Here is a 20,709-nt window from a genome sequence, read left to right on the forward strand (position 1 = left end):
TCCTACAGTTAAAACATCCCCACTGTGAAGATGGTCATCTCAAGATAGCTCCTACAGTTAGCCGTACAATTAATGTAGTCGTTGAAGCTGAACGGAGCTCAGCTAGTGCCCCTTTCTTAGGCACCTGCTGGGGCTTTGCTATGGAGCTGGGTCTCCCTGAGGCCACTGACACGGGAGCTTCCAGAGGTAGAGGAAGCACAATAGATTTTAATTGACAGATGAGTTTGATGACTTAGAGACATTTGCTTCATCCTGCTTTCCAAAGCCAAGGGAAGGAAGGGAGAGAGTGCTTCACCCAGACACAAATGAATCACTAGTAAAATGTAGTATGGGTTTTTGCACCAAAGCCAACCACTTGGACAGATCCTTTAAACTTCACAGATACTTTAGGACTGCAGAACTTAGGGCTAGTTTTTTGTGGAATTCCTATCTGAATTTTATCTTTTTCTCTTTTTTCCTTTATTTTTAATTATTTTTAAATTTTATGTATGTGAGTGTTTTGCCTGTATGTATAGGTGTGCACCATTTGTGTGTCTGGCACCCATGGAGGCCAGAAAACAATTCAGGATGCCCTGGAACTAAAGTTACAGGTGTTTGTGAGCCACCATGTGGGTGCTGGAATTTAAACCCGGGTCCTCTGAAAGAGCAGCCAGTGCTCTTAACTGTTGAGCCACCTTTCCTGCCCTTTTATATTTTTGAGTCAGGGTCTCCCTGTAAAGCTATGGCTGGCCTGGAAGTCACTATGTAGACAATCTTGGCCTCAAACTCATACGGTCCTCTTGTCTCTGCCTCCCAATTACAAGGATTCCATGCATACACCCCAGCCTGGCTTAAAATGCTTTATATAAGCTTATACAAATTACTCGAGGCTGTTTTGGGCTTAATGTGCCTTCTCTCTGGGTTTAGCCTACAGAAATGCAAGGTGTTAGGAGCACGGCAAGAACAGAGATGACTACTTTGGCAGAAGTTACCTGGATGGCCTGTGGTTTTAATGACCATCCAGGGCTGGGGACTACAGGAAGGGTGGAATCCTGTTTACAGCTCAGCTCCTCGTGTTCACCCTGCTTGGTCACTCTGCTGGCACCAGTCACACCGAATAAAACAGCCTTTCCATCCCCATAATTCTAGCCGGTTTCATAATTACCTGCTGACGTATTCCCAAAACACGACGAGCACAGTCGAAACAACCAGCATCGACAGGACCACTTTTCCCTTGATATTCATTATTTTCTCCTGTGGGGGGAGGGAAAAGAAAGAGGGAAAATAGATTAAATAAATTAAATCTGGAGTGAGAGATGGCTTCTTGGGCTGGAGAAACAGCTCAGCGGTTAAGAACACTTGCTGGTTTCCATTCCCAGGATCCAAATGGCACTCCCAGCCATCGGTAACTCCGGTTCCAGAGAATCTGATGCCCTCACTCTTCTGGCCTCCATGGGTACCAGATAAATGGGTGGTGTACACATATGCACACAGGCAAAACACTCATACACATAAAATATTTTAAATAATAAAAATAACAAAAGGCCTCTGCCCACATCATTTCTAACAGGATACATTTGTGTGCAATGCACTAGAGATCAGAGGTGTGTCCCTGCTCGAGTGCACAAATAAAGCGGATGTAGTTAACAAGACTGCATGCTCTGGGAAGGATGCTGGAGGCGGAGCCGGAGCTGGGCGGAGGCAGAGCTAGAGCCGGGTGGAGGCGGAGCCAGAGCCGGGCGGAGCCAGAGCCGGAGCCACAGCTCTGGTATCAGCAAGTGAGGAGGTAGCTGTCAGTGTTAGAGTTCCACAGAACTCCAGCTACCTCAGATTCGGAGCACCTCTGGTTCTGGGGCAGGGGCGGCGGGGGGGGGGGGGGGGGGGGCGCGTTCCCATTCCCCAACTCTGTAGTTCCTGGAGTACTGAAGACACAGCTAATGCCTCTTTATAACCTAGGCTTTACCTACTTTCCACCCCTACCCAGTTCGCTCCACCACACACCCACAAGCAAGCAAACAACTGGAACTACAGGAGGAAAATTGTGAAAGAAAGGGGAAGGGTTGCTTGGCAGGAAGGCTGGGAAGTCCTTCAGTGTGGGGTGATCAGGAAAGGCAAGCAGAAGGGACAAGAAAGGTGAGCGCTGGATATGAAGATAAGAGGTGCCCCTGTGGAACAACAGCCTAATGGGCTAGCCAGAGAGAGCTTTAGAACGGAGAGTGAGCAGGGGTGGACAGAGCTCTCAGAGGTCCACAGGGAGTTTGGGAGGAAGAACCGGATCTGTGTTCATGTGCTAAGGGGTGGGGAGAGGATACCGGAACCCCAACATTAGTGGGGAGAGTCAGACACATCTAATGGCCACAGAGAGTGGGCAACTGGATCATGATCTGCATGTTGCTGTTCCTATAGTGGGAAGTTTTGATATAACACGTTGATACCTTACTACACTCTTCTGTGTAGGGAGAAATCGTTCCTGGAGACTTGCCGGCTCTCTGAGATTCCAAGAGCTCAGACAGAATGAGCCTTTGACCCACAGTGAGCCAGCCATTCCGGAACCAGGCCTCCTCCATCTGGTCCATGCACCCCACAAGGCAATAAGACCTGGCCTTATCACCCAGAGTACCATAAACATAGAGACCAGGCCTGCCAAAAGAACCGAGCAGATCTTAACTGCTCACTCTGCCCTGCTGGCTGTTCCTGGAGATCCCACTTCCAGCTCTCAGTATCACTGCAAGAAGAAGGGTTAGCTGAGAAACCTGTAAGAAGGCAGGCTGAGCAAGCCATGGAGACCAAACCAGAGCAGCACTCCTCCATGCTCTTTGCATCAGCTCCTGCCTCCTGGTTCCTGCCGTGAGCCCCTGCCCTGATTTCCCTCTGTGATGGAGTGTGACCTGAGAGTTGTAGGGTAAAATAATCCCTTTCCTCCCTGTTGTTTCAGACCATGGTACTTATCACAGCAATAGAAACCCTAACTAAGACAGAGTTCCAGGGACTGAACCCAGGTCCTCAGGTTTGGCAGCAAGCACCTTCACCTGCTGAGCCATCTCATTTTCCTCTTCCTTTTAGGTAGGTAGTTAGGAATAAGGACTTTCGCAGAGTTGGTTCTTAATGAGCTCAACACAGACATAAACTGTGGGATCATCTCAGCAGAAACATCTGTAAACCAGCAGAAGGCTTTCAGATTAATTCCAGAAGAGAGCACAGAGAGAGACTAGATCCAAACGCTGTACGTTAGCCAAACTGAGCTCAGAAGCCCTCCTCCCACACATTGAGAGCACAGCTTCTGGGAGACACAGTTAATTCACTCTAAGTTTAGCCCAGGGCCATGGAGTGACCAGGACACAGCTGGTCCCCAACCCTTACTGTGATGCTGGCTGATCCCCAGTCCTCACTCTCACATCCTAAGCCTGCTTCCCCTACCTTATCTCCCACCCAACCAGAGAGCCCCACACCCATTCTGAACCAGTGAGAAGCCTGTCCACCTGTCCACGGACTCCCTAGTTTACTACAGGCTAGAGCCTAGCAGACTGGGCATCAAAACACCAGGCAAGGTCACTCATCTTCCGGTCTCCTCCCTTTCTTTTCAGAGGGCTGCCTTTCTACTCCCAAGAAGCTTTGCTTCTTCTTCACTAGCTCCTCATTCTGTGTGTGAGGTGATGACTGGGTGACTGCTGAGTTTCCCAAGCCTTAGTTTTCTGAGCCAAGCCCACCTGCACCAAGAAATAGAACTCATCACACTGAAGGATGCCCCACTAGACTGAGAGCCAGAGAAGTCCCGGGTTGAAGGTCACACAGATCTGAGGCTGTGGCAGTAGATCAGGATTTGAGTCCTAAGTTCACACAAGAAATTAGTTTTTCAGCCTTCATCCACATCTCTATGAACACCTTGGAAAGCCAAACATCCTTTTATAACTCAAGGGGCGGCTCAGCCCTGATATGGGATGCCCTTCTGTATGCTGTGAATATGTTTTATTATCATTGGTTAATAAAGAAGCTGATTTGGCCAATAGCCAGGCAGAATAGAACCAGTGGGAAATCCAAGCAAAGATAAACGGAAAAGGAAGGCTGAGTCAGAGAGATACTAGCAGCCTCTAGAGAAGCAAGATGTGTGGTAATACCATGACCATGTGGCAATACATAGATTAATAAAACTGGGTTAATTTAAATTTTAAGAGCTAGGCAATAATAAGCCTGAGTTAATAGGCCAAACAGTTTGTAATTAATATTAAGCCTCAGAGTGTTTATCAAGGAACTGGTGGGTGGGAGAGAAATCTCCAGTTACACAGCTCCAACTGACATTCTATTCTTTAATCCCTATCCCATTTGAATATTTCTATGGATAAACATTAATGTGTCCCATTCAGCTACATGGGAACTGCATGGGAACTGTATGGAGGCTAAGCAATCCATGTGCCTCAAAGTCTAAATTCAACCTATCTGGGCCCAGAGTTTCAGATTAGGGATTAAGGATCTTGACTAGATCAAATTAAGCTGGTTTCCTTGTTTTGACAATGGGGATAAGAATAGTGACAGGCCAGGTGATGGTGGTGCACACCTTTAACCCCAGAACTCAGGAGGCAGAGGCAGGTAGATTCTGTGAGTTCAAGGCCAGCCTAGTCTACAGAGTGAGTTCCAGGACAGGTTCTATAGCTTCTGAGAAACACTGTCTTGAAAAACAAAACAAACAAACAAAAAAGATGACAGCTGTGTGTAAATCACCAGAGAAAGCCTGCAACCTGAGTCTCATACCCAAAATGTACCATAGAAAGAGTGAAAGGCTCCTACATGGTTTCCTCTGACTACCATTTGTGCATTCTGGCATATGATACAACACACACACACACACACACACACACACACACACCTTTAATCCGAGAACAACTAAGGAGGTAAAGCAGGTGAGTTTCAGGGCTACATAGTGAGACCCTGTCTCAGGAGAGGGGAGGGAGAAGGAGGGAGAGAAAAAGGGAGGACAAAGGAGGGGGGAATCATAAAATAGGATACAAGCTCTTTTAAAATGTTAGTCTTTATTACTGATGTTCATGAAAGAGGCTGCTGGGAGGGGGCTGAAAATGGGGGCTGATACTCAGTGCTCAAAATATTTGGGGGAAGGAGAACTCTGAGATAAAAACAGCTTATACAAATGGATGCAAATCAAAGTTTCACCATCTATATTGTAATGGTAAAAATATAAAATGCAGCAGGATTCCCAAGGGGTGAGTCACAGCACCAACGTTATGGTGAAAACAAAATGCTGCAGGTTTCCTGAGGGGCACAGTGGCAGAAATGCTGCAGGTCCCAGAATGGCGGCAGTGGGTAGCAGTCCTCAGTCCATGGCAGGTCATGAAGGCAGCCAGGTCCCAGGCAGGGAGCTGCAAGGTGGGTGAGAGACCAAGACGGATAGGCACGCCATGCAGAGAAAGTGGGTATTTATTTAGTGGGTTATGGAAGGGAAGGGAAAAAGAGGGGAAGGGGAGAAGGTAGAGAGACAGAAGCTGCCTCATTTGGAGAGAGATGGAAAGGGAGGGACTAGGGCTGTAGGCAGGAAAGAAGAGGCAGTGGATGGGGGAGGGAATGGGTGAGGCTTGTCTCTTAAAGGGACAGGACAGACCATTACATATACCAGCTCAGCCTGAGGAAGAGCTGCTCTAAAGGGAAACTAACTCCAATTTTCTCTAATCAAGTTCTAGGATACCCTGTGTTTGCTGAGAGACAAGGGTGAGCATTGGCTTCCAGGCTTGGCAGTGCCAACTTACCAAGGATCAAAGCAAAGCCTCTGCCAGCTAGAAGAGGGATGACACAGAGAGACAGTATCGCCTATGCCATCAGAGGCGTCCCGAGCAGCACATCTCCCAATCCCCACCACAAACATCCCAGTTGCTGTCACATCTGTAAAAACCTTGTGAAGCCGTGATTCTTCTCTTTGAAATAGGATTCATTCCCAGAACACCTCAGCAGTGTGACTTCTGCACAGGCAGTGGAATGACCTTTCCATTCCCCCACAGCATGAGGCCTTACTTAGAGTGCTAACATTCATTCTTTGTTCTAACAGTCAAATTTACATTGAGTCAATCCCACAAAATTCCCTGCTAAGAGACCACCTAGAAATTTCTATAGAAGGCAGGCACTGAGCAGGAAGGCAGTGTGCCCCCCACCTGCTAGCAAACAAACATGGGCGTCCCCAAAGCTGGTTATCACAAGAGATTAGATGAGGAGAATGGGTGAATCCAGGACTCAGGGACTGTTAGTAACCTTATCTAAATATTTGAAATGTCAGGTATTTCCCCTTGAATGCTGGTTCTTTCCCGGTGGTGTCACCTGTTCCTGAGTGCTGCTTTGTCAGGTTCTACCTGCCCCTTTTTGTGATCCTAAAATGCATATATCATTGTCTTTGCCTATGGAAATCTCCAACTATGTCTGTAAAAACTAAAAAACTCAAGGAGATTGTCCTTCACTTCATTTTTCCCCTCGCTGGAAAAATAAAGAATATGCAGAGGTAACGTGCTTGAATTCATTTTTTTTTTATCCCTTAGATCTTTGCTAGTCATAAACGACCTATTCTGAACCCCAGGGGAGTTGCTGAGGCTGGTGACCCAACTGGTGACCTTTTTAGATTTCAGGAATTTACATCAGAGGTGACTCTCAGAGTACACTTCTTTTTAGGCTTCACTGCTGGCTTGAAACCACCCACGGTGGCTAATCACCCTGCTGGTGAGAGCCTTGCCATCTGAAATGCCGGTCAGAGTGAAGCGCTAGAAATGGGCACAACATGCTTCTCAGAATCCTCCTAGAAACTCCAGTCTCCAGGGAAGGGAGGGTCGGCTGGATGGCCAATTAGTCTTTTAAAAACATTTTGTATTTCTCTCTGGACCAAAATGAGCCATTTGGCAGACGATGTGGCCTACAAGTTCTTCGACATCTGTTCCTCGGAACTTTGAAAACTGCATGGTGTATAATACTAGTGTCATGATAATGATGATGATAATGATAAGAAGGTAGAGGAGGAGAAGGAGGGGAGAGGGAAAGAAGAAGGAAGGAAGGAAGGAAGGAAGGAAGGAAGGAAGGAAGATCGAATCAGAAATAGCCTCAGGCATGTGCAGCCAGGTCACCACACAAACTGTGCCTGGTGTATGCCAAGGACAGACCATTAAGAAGTTCAACATTTGTAATACCACAGAGGCTGGGGACATCAGGGATATTTCTTAAGCAAGAGTCTTTGATGTTTATGGGCTTCCCAAATTCTATGTCAAACTGTATTACTATGTGAACTGTGCCATTCAAAGCAAGGTGGTCAGGAATCGATCTCATGAGCTAGGTTGGAAGGACTAAACATTGCCACCATGATTTAGACCTGCTGGTGCTACCCCACAACCTCCACCAAAGCCTACTTAAAGAGGCAGCTTCAGATAGGCAGAAGAAAAACCATCTGGAAAAATAAAAATGAAAGCTATACTTTAAGAAGAAAGAAATGAGTTTGAAATGGTGTAGGAGACCCCTGGGTGATCTGAGCTGGCCCAGTGGTTCAGCTTGTGAAAGTGTGGGGCTCTGCTGCCAGCTCTGAGACCCTCTGACTCTGTGATCTAACTCCATCCTCTGGCCACTCCCAGACTCACCCCTGCAGCACTTGGCTCCTGTGTGGGTTCTCATATGAGCACCTGCACCCCAACTTCTGGGACATACACTGATGCTGGTGGCATTTCATAGGACAGAGCCATGCTGTGAAGCCTCCACCTTCCTGGCTCCACCTCATGGTCCAATGACCACCCCTCAGAAAATCTCACAGATTTTCTGTGACAACATTTCTTCCAAACAGTTCCTCTCTGGAGGGGACGCTGGGCAAGCCTGTTTTCTCCATCTCATATCAGGGTGAAAGGTGACCCTCAGCTGGAAGCTGGATGCCGAAGGGCCCTGGAAAAGCCATTATCACCATTGTGAAGAGCAGGGGACAGGCGGGGAGAAAGCACTTGCCAAAGAAACCAAACCTCCTGGGAAGCATTTGCCTTCCTGCCTACAAGCCTGCCACCACGGCCTGGAATCCACCCTTCTTCCCCAAAGAAGGGCCAGGCATGATGAGTCCAGGACGGCACAGGCCCTGCAAGGTACTCGGTAGGTGCACCAATATGTTTGTAAGGTGAGCAAATCAGTGAGAGCCACCCAGACCCATCAACCACCATGGACTAGGCTAGTGGGTCCTAGTGGATTAGCAACCAGAGACACATCAATAAACAAGACCCAGAGGAGGAGGCAAAGGCTAAACAGGCTACAGAGTGTCTGGTAGTGACCAATGTTACAAAGGCAAACAAAGCAACAGAGTAACAAATAGGATATTATTGCCTATTGCACGCGAGCCCACGCACACACACACACTCTCCTGACGGAGCTCCACACTTCACCACTGTATAATCCTCGGCCTAAGATAGCATCTTCTGGCTCCCCCAAGCCTTCAGTTAACCAAGAGTGTTAATTCAGCACTACAGGTAAAAAGTAGATTAAGTGGAGTAGGTTAGGTAGAAACTCTGAGCCCAGCAAGGTCCCAGATGTATCCCCTGGGGAAGTTGCTTAACCTGAGGCTCTGACTCATGTATAATATGGAGACACAAACATCTTCCTTGGGGCTTTGCAAAGGGCAGAGGTAGGACCAAGCCTCATTGGGCAGGCAATCAGCATGTATGGCAGCCATAACCATAACAATGTTCTTGAGGGAGAGAGGTTCCAGTCATGGATGCAGAGACAAGAATCTCAGGCCCATATAACAAGCCCTCACAGAACAGCTGGAATGAGCCCAAGACCCCATTGCAATCTGAGGGAAACCCTGCTTTTCCCAGTCTGGGACAAGGTTGCAGTCAGACATCCCCACCGCTTCTCATGGGTGCCTCCATTAGGGCGCCAAGATCAGACAGAAGTGGCCAAGGCCCATCCTGTGCAAAGACCATGTGAGGCAGGGTTTCACAGTTGATAAAGTCTTTGGACTGATCATCCCCAGGCCTGGACAAGAAACCAGTCCCAGTGCATATCCCTTAAGCATAAGAGCCCACCCTGCTGCCGTGGTCCATTCGCTCTTCCTAGACTGACTGGATGACTGTTGACAGACTCCTTGGGCGACCAATGTATCTCAAGTCCAGAGGCTGACTTACCAGGCCTCCGGGTCCCCTCACAATGGAACTTTACTCATGTTGGAGCACAGATAGGAACAAAACTCAAGAAGATTCTAGAGTAGCAGCAATCAATCCCCTAGAGTCTGGAGGAATCCCGGGATAGCTCTGGCAGCTGTCAGGAGCTGCCCCAGAACCTTGTACAGCATCCAGGACCCACATTCTTCCTCCCTGCCCAGGGGTCACGATGGGCCAGGGCTCTAGTGCCTTCCCAAGCGGCACCCAAACCTAGCTGCCCAACTGCCCTACGTACCAAGGATAAAGGGCTACACGCTCACATCTGCCTGAAGCCACTTGAACAGGGCGCCGTCCAGACCGTCCCAGATGTGGCATCACCACCAACAATCTAAGGAGCCCAAAGCAATTCTGCCCCGTGCTAAGCAGTGAACAACAACCACTCGTGAACTATGATGGAGCCCAAATAAATTAATTTGTCTTTCGGTTTTATTTCTTTTTTTTCTCTTTTGCTTCTCTACTGAGTTCCATCCCCAGGTCCCAGGGTCTCATATGGTAAAGAGAAATGACACCTGAAAGTTGTCCTCTGACCTCCAAATGCATGGGACAAGTGCCCTCCCAACCCCCAACATGCTAAATAAATGTAGAATAAAAGAGAAAGAAAAAGACAGTGGAACAGCAGTGGGTCACTGCCCTTTTAGGGGTCAAATGACCCTTTCCCAGGGGTCGCCTAAGACCATCAGAAAACAGACAATTACGTTACAATTCATAACAGTAGCAAAAATAGTTATGAAGTAGCAGTGAAATAATTTTATGGTTGGGTCACCACAGCATGAGCAACTGGATTAAAGGGTCGCAGCGTGAGGACGGTTGAGAACCGCTGGCCTAGAATATCTGCGTCAGGACACTGATAAGATCGAGGAGTCTGCGGTGGGGTGAAAAGAGGTTCAGCAGTAAAGAGTGTGCACTGCTCTCTCAGGACAGTTTGGCTCCCAGCATCCACCAGGCCGGTCACAATCACTGCAACTCCAGAGATTTGACACCGCTGGTTCTGAGGGCACCCGGACTCGTGTGCACACAGACACACATGTATAGACATAAGTTAAAAGTAATAAAAACATTTTTTAATTTGCAGTCAGATATAGCAAGTGTATCAGGCCGCTCCACACAGCTCATCCCTTTCCCAATTTTTCTACCATTTTATTATTGTTTTCTGAATGTTGTGTCTGAAGGCCTTGGCCTTTTTTCCTACTACGTTATCCCTTCTCATAGTCTACACACTCACTTCTCGACCTGATAGTGATCTACAACTTTAAATTCTTTTCATAAAGCGCCCTGCCCCACATAGAGTGAGCTTCCAGACTACAAATACCTGCATTCTTCCTGAGCCAGGCCAGGCCAAGCTGGGCTAAACCTTTCTCCAGCTGTCTTTCAATTCTGTCTCAACAACCCTGTGATGTAACTCTATGATTAATCCCATTCTGCAGACAAGAAAACTGCTCAGAAAGGTTAAGCAACTGCCCATACACTCAGCACACAATGCCGCGGCTGGGTCCCACCCAGGGAATGTGCCTCCGAGGCCCTGTCAACCATCACAGACAGGCTCAAGTCTCTTTATGCCGCTCAGGGCTACCATGGAGTGACTAACTCAAACACCACCTAGGGTCAGCTTTTCCTCAGATCAGCTAGGGAGCCTGACTGGATCACTCTTCTGCCACTAGCGAGGTCTCTCCTTGTGTGCCTGGTGTGGGGATTCCTCACTTGTGGCGCCTTTACACTTAACAATGGCCAGTGGTCACTGTGGTGACCACGGCTAGGCTTTCCGGCTAAACCAAGATAGACTGAAGGGGCAGCTGTCATAACGTCACTGAACACACTCAGAAGCGATGGATTTTAAGGGCAGAGTATCTGCTTCTAGGTCTTGTTCTTGGCAGGGGGACGTGTCAGGGTAAGGGGAACCATTTTATTATAAAAGTCCCTGTGGAGAGAAACATGATACAACTGATGGAGAAAAAAAATAGAAGCCAGTTTCCAGTTATGCTTTTCATTAAGAAGATTGGAATCAGGCTGGAGAGCCGGCTCCGTGGGTAAGAGGCTTCCTGTTCTTACAGAGGGCCCTCAGCTTGGTTCCCAGCACCCACATCAACAGCTCACAACTGCCTGTAACTCCAGGGGGTCCAATGCCTTCTTCTGGCTTCTGTACCCACACATGTAAGTGCACATGCATGCACACATATTGAGCACGCGCACACACACAAACACAGAATATTAATGACAATAGGGTCAGAATAAAAACAGATTCAGGAAAATGAGGGTCAGGTGCATGGTCAACTGTCACCCCAGCCATCACACACAAAACAGGCAGTACACACCACAGGCCGCACACACCACAGGCAGCGCACACTGCAGGCTGCATACACCACAGGCCGTGCACACCACAGGCAGCATACACCACAGGACTTACACACCGTAGGCAGTGTACACCACAGGCAGCACACACCACAGGCAGTGCACACCACAGGCCGGGCACACCACAGGCCATACACACCGTAGGCAGTGCACACCACAGGCAGAGTACACCACAGGCCATGCACACCACAGGCAGCGCACACCACAGGCCACACACACCACAGGCCGTACACCCTTACTAAGAGGTATCTCACTGCTTCCACTTCAGTCTCCTTCAGGAAATCCAGATGCAGGATCCAGCTACCATTTTTCCTGGCTGCCCCAGGAATCATTCATCAAAACATTCTCTACATCAAGAGACATGCTGGGGTGTTCTGTGCAGTCTTGAGAAGACTCGGCGCTCTCCCAGTGTCCTGCCCAGGCAAGATTCAGTCCCTGCCCCTGCACTGTCAACTGGACCCCTACACAGAGAGCTCCAGGCTGCACCGTGACAGCACTGAGCCCTGCCAAGAGAAGCCGAATCAAGTGGAACTTACAGCCAAAATCCCTGAGCCAGCATTCCGCCAGCCCCTGCTTCCAGAGGCACCGAGGAAAGGAGAACAAAGCTACGAAAGAGACCAGGGAAAGGTTAGGGAGAGAGCAAGGATCTTCCCTCAGGTGGGACCACTTTGCGGCCTAACAGTAGTTCCTGGTAACCCACGACTGGCACACACAAATCCTTTTAATCAAGCGCGTACCTCATCGTCCGCCGTGTTCCCTCCAGAGCTAACGGCAAAGTTCTACTGAGCAGGAGGCAGGGCTCAGAGGAGGGGAAGGTATAGTGTTCCAGCTCCTGTCAAAACAATAAACAGCTGTTTCAGGAAGAGGGGGGCCGACAGAGCCCTCAGCAGCAGCCACAGGCTTTGTTTCCTCGACCCCGGGAAACGGGCTGTTGACCGGATCTGCATGCCCAGGCAGAACCGGTGCTCCGGGCCATCCTCAGACTCCCTCATCAAGGGGAAAACCAGAGGACCAAATCAGGTCAGGAGTCACAGGAGACCAGGTCGCCGCCCCTCCACATCACCCACTCCTGGGGAAAACTGGGAGCCATGCAGGATGCAAACAACCTCACGGTATACCTCCCAGAGACAGCCAGTGGAGATGCATGCGAGACGGCCCAAGGCAGAAGCAGGTGAGCGGATAACAACTTTGATGAGATTGCCTACGTGTGGTGCTGAGAAAGCTTTGCCTCCACAGCCTGGCTCTGGAAGTCACACTTTTGTGGAACACTGTGCTTTAAAAAAAACAGTGTGAGCCAGGTGTTGTGGCGCATGCCTTTAATCCCAGCATTCAGGAGGAAGAGGCAGGTGGATCTCTGTGAGTCTGAGCCAGCCTGGTCTACAGAGTGAGTTCCAGGACACAGGACAGCAAAGATACACAGAGAAACCCTGTAAAAATTAAATAAATAAGAAAAAAAGAAAAAGAAAAAAGGAAGGAGGGAAGAAAGATGATGTGAATCTCCATACAAAGTCTTTATTATATGAACTTGGAAAGGCCAGAGGCCACACCTGCTCCTGAAGGGATAAGACTTTTCCCTCCCCACCCTACTGGAGCAGCAGTTTAAGAAGGGAGATTTCTGTCTAGTGCTTTTTTTTCTTTTTCTTTCTTTCCCCCTTCTTTTCAAGTAGCCCATGAATCGACTGTGTGTCAAGGATGGAACTTCTGACCTCTTGCCTGCCTGTCAATAGTACTGGGGTGCAGCACCCCCACATCCAGCTAAGTGATACAAGGCATGGGGCCCAGGGCTGTGTGCATGCTGGGTAAGCCCCATCATCAGCTGAGCTTTTCCAGAAGCCCACTGTTCCCAGCAGCACTGCAAAGGGCACACATTGGCTCAGGCAGGGTCCCTGCCTCCTTCCCTCCCCAAGTGGCTGGGACACTGCCGGGAAGTCTGGGAACCCTAGACGATGGGAAGGGACCAATGCCAGACAGGAAGGAGTCAAGGCCTGGCCTCCTCCTCCTCCTCCTGTTCACAAAAGGAAGTGTCACGGCTTCCTCCTCTGAGGGCAGGAGCCAGCTGACCACCACCTTCAGGAACCGGAAGTTCTTCCTAACAGCTGACTTAAATGCTTCTAATGATATCCATTCAACCCACAGGAACACGGGCCTGTGACAGCCATTCTGCTCTCAAACCTACTCCCAAGAGATGAGCATCGGAACACAACACAGCCCGCGCTGGACCCCAAGGCCCGTCAGAAATGGCAAGTTGCCACCAAGTGCCACAATGACATCCTATCTGTAACAATGAGAACAAGCAAGCTGCAGCCACGTCACATCAACAGAAAAACTTCAACACTCAGTACACGGCAAAAAGAACTCACCCAAAAGGATATATCGGGTCAGGCATGGAAGTGCATGCCTATGGTCCCAGCACTTGGGTCAGGCATGGTGGTGCACGCCTATCCATGATCCCAGCCCTTGGGTCAGGCATGATGGTGCATGCCCACTTATGATCCTAGCCCTAGGGTCAGGCATGGTGGTGCATGCCTATGATCCCGGCCCTTGGGTCAGGCATGGTGGTGCACGCCTACCATGATCCCAGCCCTTGGGTCAGGCATGGTGGCTCACGCCTACCCATGATTCCAGCCCTTGGGTCAGGCATGGTGGTGCATGCCCACTTATGATCCTAGCCCTAGGGTCAGGCATGGTGGTGCATGCCTATGATCCCGGCCCTTGGGTCAGGCATGGTGGTGCACGCCTACCCATGATCCCGGCCCTTGGGTCAGGCATGGTGGTGCACGCCTACCCATGATCCCAGCACTTGGGTCAGGCATGGTGGTGCATATGCCCATTTATGATCCCAGCACTCAGGAGGGTAGAGCAGGAGAGGCAGGGTTCCAAGGCCAGTTTGGGCTACATAATAAGTTTGTGGCCTATAAGCAGTACAGCTCAAATGGGAAGGTATCCTGGCAGCCAGGAGCCAAGGAATACCACAAAGTCACACCTTACAACAAACCTCACATAAGAGATTTATTGGAAGGGAAAACACCAAGAGGGTGACTGCCTCTGCTTGGGTGAAAAGCAGCAGCGAACTGAACAGGATACAGGGCTTTTAGGTCTTATAAACAGGGAGATGATATGGGGTTCCCTTCTGTATACTATGAATGTTTTATTACCATTGGTTAATAAAGAAGCTGTTTTGGCCAATGACTTAGCAGAGTAAAGCCAGACCAGAGAGAGAGAGAGAGAGAGAGAGAGAGAGAGAGAGAGAGAGAGAGAGAAATGGCTTAATTTAAGATGTAAGAGTTCCTTCATGAGAAGCCTGAGCTAATAGGCCAAACAGTGTTGTAATTAATTTAGTTTTTGTGTGACTATTAGGGTCTGGGTGGCTGGGAAATAAATGAGCAGTCTCTGGCTATACAGGGCTTAGAGTTTCTTGGCACAGTAGTGGAATTTTCCAGGGTGGAGATTGGTGAGATTTCACATCCAGAGATTGAGCTTTTTTTTTTTTTTTCTCTCTGTAGGATGGGGTAGGAATAGCAGTTAGAGCATTCTGTTGGTGAAACCTAGTAGTTAGAGGTCCTGGGGAGGCTGGCTGCTCGTGTAGCTAGAAGGGCATACATTCCCCTCTTTTAGTTTATTATTGATAAACAATTAGGTCATCGGAAAAAGGGCAATGTTATCATCATGTATTTCCGGCTGAATCAGGGCATTAGAGTTCTTTGGGTGAATTTGATCTTCACCATCAGGGTATAATCATGAGTCAATGGCCCCTGGCTCTGTAGATAGGGGCTGGTAATCCCGTAATAGCAACTGGTTAAAAGTCTGGTTGTAGATCTTTGGAATCTGTTGTTGAAGAAATCTAGAGAGGAAGTTTATAAGGCAGGGTGTAACTATTAGGATTAAGAAAAGCAGGAGAAAGGAGGTTAAGAAGAAAGGGAGTCACTAACCAGAGGTATCAGGCTGTTTCTTCCATTTCTGGAGGTTCATCTGTAGTTGCCAGATCTTGCCCTTTACCATACCTGACCGGTTGGCACAGAAGCAACATTCCTCCTTGAGGCAGACACAAAGGCCACCCCTTTCTGCTCTTAGTTAATTCTCGATAATTTTGTTATGGTGGCCCAGTGAGTTTATCTGGTCCTGTAGGTTAAGGATGGTCTGAGCCACCATTGGAGATCCTGGAGGAACTGAGAGGAAAACCAATGGCAAACAGCTAGGGAAGAAGTCAGTCCCGGGTTTGGGCACCAAAATGTAAGTGTCAGAGCTCTGACAGAAAGAAATCCTGGCATTCAGAAGCCAAGGAACACCCATTGCTCAGGAGGGAAAGGTGTCCTGGCTGTTGAACGCCGGGCTATACTACAGTTGTGAAGGGAAAGGTAAGCTCCTGGTACACTTGTGTGGCTTTCATAGTAAAAGAAACAAAGCAGGGGGCTCAATAGACACACTTACCCAGTAGAAGGTGGTTAGAGACAGGTGGTTAGAGCAGGTGGAGGAGAAAATAGCTGGAGAAGGGCCAGCATCTTAGTAAGGAGAATTCCACACCTGGTGGGCAGCCCAAAGAATGTAGAATACTTGGGGGAGGGAGCTCGGTGAGTGGGTGAGTGGGAGGGGAATGGGAGGAGGGGAGGAAGTGGAAATTTTTGAATGGAAAAATAAAAATATATATTAAAAATTAAAAATAATAATAGTAGGAAATAGGAAATAAATTGTTTTCAGAGAAGTTTATTCTGTGTTGGATAAAAAAAAAAAGAAATGTAGAAGACTCTTTCTTACAAGGTCAGAGATAGAAGCTTAAGTCCCCTGAGGCAATGGAGAGAGTAGTTATTGAGCCTGAGTGACACCCGTGGTGGGATTTAATAAGGCTGATAAAACTGTGACCCTACCCTGACAACAGTGGAATAAGATGTGGGTCCCTAAAACTCCATCAGGACCAAATGGGTGGCCCGAGTGCCCAGAGAGAGACAGGTCACCCTGATACTGTAATGTCTACTTGAGGCTCCCAGTGAGAGATGGCAGCGGTTAAGTCAAGGGAGCCTGGACCCCTCAGTCGTCCATGGACAGATCTAGGAGGTCAGCTTAAGGGTCACCTGGGCTTTATGTGCCCACACCGCAAGAAACATGGGCACAGTCAACACCCGATGCCCCTCTTGATGGCACCTTGTACATACATGGTCTGGGTGGTTTTGGAAGCATCAGACAGGCCTGGGTTCAGTGACCCTTCTGACTTCATTTGAAACAGGAACTCGGAGGTTCTCTGGCTTTGGGGATTAGGGAGCCTGGGCAGTTGCTATGGGCAGTCAAAAGGCCTTGGCTAGCACCAGGTACTTTTTAAGGCTTTTTCATCTCTCCCGTGGCACACCTTAAAGGCCTGTACAGTTGGGGGCTCTTTCTCTAAGTTTGTCCTTACTATCAGGGAAACTCTAGGAGAAGAAGGTCCTAAAGAGTTGTTTTCCATGCAGGGGTCTCAGGATTCAGACTGGGATGCTGTAAGAGGGCCTTTGTGAAGCGGTCCAGGAACTGAGGTGGTTATCATGCTTGTCCTGGATAACCTCTTGGCTTTTTTTCATAATTTACTTCTTTAAGGGTGGCCAGCCAGGACGCAAGTTACAAACCGATCCCTAGCATGGATGCCCCCTCGGGTATAGTAATTTCATTCAGGATCCTGGTCAGGGACTACCTCAGCCCTGACTGGGTGGGCAGCCTGTGACTGAGAAGGAAGAAAGGGAATCAGAGATGCTGGAGAGTAAGAGAAGGGACTGTGGGTTGAGGCTTGCTAGTGCAATCAAAAATAGTGGAAGAATCATCTACTTGGGGACCTCACAGTGAGGAGTTGTTTTTCCTTAGATGGTTTCTGTCATATGGTCACATTCCAAGATGGCAGTGAGGTAATCCTTTCCAACCCTAGCAAAGGTGACTGTCAGTCACATGGCTACCTCCATCCCAGGGTAGGGAGAGCAGCTAGGGTAGCAGTGAGCCACATGTTTTCTTTAAGATTACCTATATAGAGATCTTTAACTATCAACCCTGGTGTTAGGAGCTTTGAATTAACTCTTTAGTTACAGATTTTACAGGTTTTTAATCATATACAATATGCTTACAATTCTTGAGGTAGAGGAAGTTTACACTGTAGTTTTACAAATCTTGAGATAAGATTTATACCTTAGCAAAAATTTTAGAGCGTTGAACCAAAACCAAAAGAGTAAGGGTAAGTAGCACTAGCTCCCATTGGGAAGAGTCTGCCCCTTTAGTTTGCTTTGCTCCCCTTTCTCTGTCACACAGCAGATGGCTCACCTGATACCGGACAGAGATTCTAGAAGAAACTGAAATAAGCATGCTTGGGTATAGAGAAGGGGCCATAATCTAACTCTGGAGCCAGATTTTAATTCAAGCGGGACAGCATAAAACAACAGTCTGATGCCACTCATACCTAAAAGACACCCGAATCCTTGTAAAACTGAATCGAGTAAGCTGAGAACAGAGGCTTAGAGTCCTGGCTAAAGACAGAGGATGCCGCAGCAAGGGGCTGAGAGCGAAGAGTGAGCACAGGGTGTGTGCGAGCTGCAGCTGACCTTGTCTCCTGGGGCCACGGAGATTGTGCCTGCTGCACTATTTGTAAAGGTCCCAAATAATATTAGGATCTAAAGTGTCATTAGGTGGTCCTTTGGATTGATTATCTAAGGGGTATTGAAACCAAATTTGATTACAAAAGTGAATAAACTCAGGTCGGGTGTCAGTTAGAAAGGCTGTAGGCTTTCTAAGAGGCATCCCAAGTGGGGATGAAAGGGTATAGAAGACATGTTCCCATGGACAAAAGAAAGAGAAATGTCACTGCACCCTGTAGTGGTGGGCATCCCCAGGACTCAGGGATGACCAAATGAAGACCAAATCATTCAGTGGGTCATCACCACACTCAACAGGAGTCAGGGTTTAGCCTGTCTAAACCAGAGGAAACTTGGCTCCTGGTCCCAGGGATTTCCCAGAGGTAAGACAGTGAGAAAAAAACCAAAGCTCTAGAAGGAGGGTCTTATCCACAGGAAAGGGTTGGGGAATGGGGTCATGAAAACCATGAGGGCCTAGAGGAGCTCTGGGATTATAGGCAGCTCCAGGGGGAAGGTAGGAGAAGAGGGCAGGAAGGGTTAGCCTGGTCGGGCCTAAGGAAACTTCAGGATTGCCGCTCCAAGGCTGCTAGGGTGGGGCCTGGTGAAGAGGGCCAGTCTTAGCCTTAAAGACCACTGCTAGGGTACCTATGCCTGCAAGAGTACCACAAAGGTTCTGGACACTCAATGGCCACTTCCTCAGACTCAGAGAACTGTTTACACTGACCAAAGGGGAAACTTACCTAATTGTTGCTGGCGGATGGGGTGCTGAGCGATTGGTAAGCCAGACGGTGAGTCTTTGTTGTGGGTGGACCAGAGATGAGGGATGGGATCGCAGTGAGTTTTTAGACCATGAGGGGAAAGGCACTAGGAGAGCCATTCTGAGTCACAGTGCCAAATTTAAGCATTGCAGCTTGGATGGAACAGAATCCTGGCAGTTGGGAGCCAAGAAATACCACAAAGTCAGACCACACAACAAACCTCACACGAGATTTACTGGGAGGAGGAGGGTGGCTACTTCTGCTTGCGCAAAATCACAGCACCAAACTGAACAGGACACAGGGCTTATATAGAGTTTCTTGGGAAGGGGGTGGGACTTTTGAGGGTAGAGACTGGTAGGATTTCGACCAGAGATTGGGCTTTTTACTCTGTAGGGTGGGCAGGGTCCAGCAGTTAGACTAGCTAGAGTATTCTAAGGGTGGAATCTGGCAGTTGGAGGTCCTCGGGGGGGGGGGGGGGGGGGCTCAGTCACTCCCGTAGCTCAAGGAGCTTACAAGGCCAGCCTGGGCTACATGAACCTTGTCTCAAAAGAGGGAGCCAGGGCATGAGCCAGGGTGTGAGCTGCATGCTTCCACTTAAAAGTCTATGCAAGTAAATTAACCGGTTTTTGAAGTGGGAGTGGGACTCCCTAGGGGTGGCAAGTTCTGGTCTGGGTAGTGGTTACACAGACCTGTCCACTTGAGGCGGACACACAAGTGGGCCTCCTTAACAGACTTTTTCCAGTGTATATTCAGGATGGAAAATTCCAGAAAGCTCCCTAGTGGAAGCTGTGTGCATTTTTTTGGCTCTCCCCCTCCTCGTCCCTGAGGGGCCCTAGATCATGGGTAGGCCCTGCCACTTCCTTCTCCTAGATTTCTCATGCAGAGTGAACCCCTTAAGAGGATGCGGCTACGGTCTGCTATGGGACCAAGGCCATGGAGGGAGGGAGAGGCAGCAGAGTAGACACAAAGGGCTGTGCTGAAATAAGTGGGTCCTCTTTAAATGTTTGCAGCCCTGGGGATGGAATCAGGACTTCGTGCGTGCTGGGCATGCCCCTCACCTATTGAGTCACACTCCACCTCCTCATGGAGCTCCCTGAGGATCCCAACGCCCCACACTCCACAGTGTGGTAAGCAGCCCCCTCCTTTACCTCGGTGAACCCTCACTACCGCCCTCCAAATGGGCTGTAGGATGTTCTCCACCATTTTCACAGATGAAGGGAGAAGTTCTGAGGGTCAGGGTTCCCAACCAGGATACTTCCTCCCTGGGGCCTGCAGGGGATGCTCTCCAGGTCAGCTGGTGTGCTGAGTGAGGCGGGCAGGTGCTTCTCAGACGGACGGGGTAAGGATTCTTGCCATGCCAAGATAGTCTTTGGGTCTGTCCACACTGTCCATGCCAAGAGGCCAGCAGCTGCTACCCCAGAGCGGGGAGCCCTGGCTTTGTTCCAATTCACTTCTGGGCAGGAAACATGAAGATTAATTCCCACCCCACTTACCTCTGTGGGAATGTGGGGATTAAGTGTTCTTGGCAGAAGCGCAACTAACACAAGGCTGGCTAGCTGTCATTTGCAGAATCCCAAATCTGCTTAGGATGGTCACAAAAGACAAGCTCGCAGAGCAAGGGGATAAAGTGATTTGGTGGGTTTCTTGCCTTGTGTGACAGGGATGGTCATGTCTCAAGGTGACTGAGGGCCTGTACCATGTCAGTCATGGCTCTGCCCCCATGGGCCATGCTATCCTTGAGAGTTCACACCTCTGTGCTTGCATCGCTATGTCTGTGAAACAGGCTTGTCCTTGTGAAGGACGCAGCTTTGTCTCAGCGCCATCGTGATGACCCTGCAGCTCGCAGTGAGTGCCACCATTCACTCACTCTGTTTTATGATG

At 49.0% G+C, this 20,709-nt stretch overlaps 1 protein-coding gene across 2 annotated transcripts in view; it reads right to left on the reverse strand.

The window, feature by feature from the left end:
• Positions 1–20,709, reverse strand: part of Ggta1 (glycoprotein alpha-galactosyltransferase 1 (inactive)) — an 81,832-nt gene that overhangs the window by 21,921 nt on the left and 39,202 nt on the right. Inside the window, exons 1-2 of one of the 2 annotated variants that reach the window (XM_041674687.1) lie at positions 12,230–12,245; positions 1,145–1,233 (exon numbers count right to left, since the gene is read on the reverse strand). In XM_041674687.1, the coding sequence (XP_041530621.1) occupies positions 1,145–1,224 (80 nt within the window). In that variant the 5' untranslated portion in view covers positions 1,225–1,233; positions 12,230–12,245. Of the gene's footprint in view, positions 1–1,144; positions 1,234–12,229; positions 12,246–20,709 lie in introns of those variants that run through there. The other variant, XM_041674686.1, reaches the window with a different exon arrangement.

The sequence above is a fragment of the Microtus oregoni genome, unplaced genomic scaffold (assembly GCF_018167655.1).
Source record: "Microtus oregoni isolate MIOR12 unplaced genomic scaffold, Mior012 000025F_ref0000491, whole genome shotgun sequence".
NCBI lineage: Eukaryota > Metazoa > Chordata > Mammalia > Rodentia > Cricetidae > Microtus > Microtus oregoni.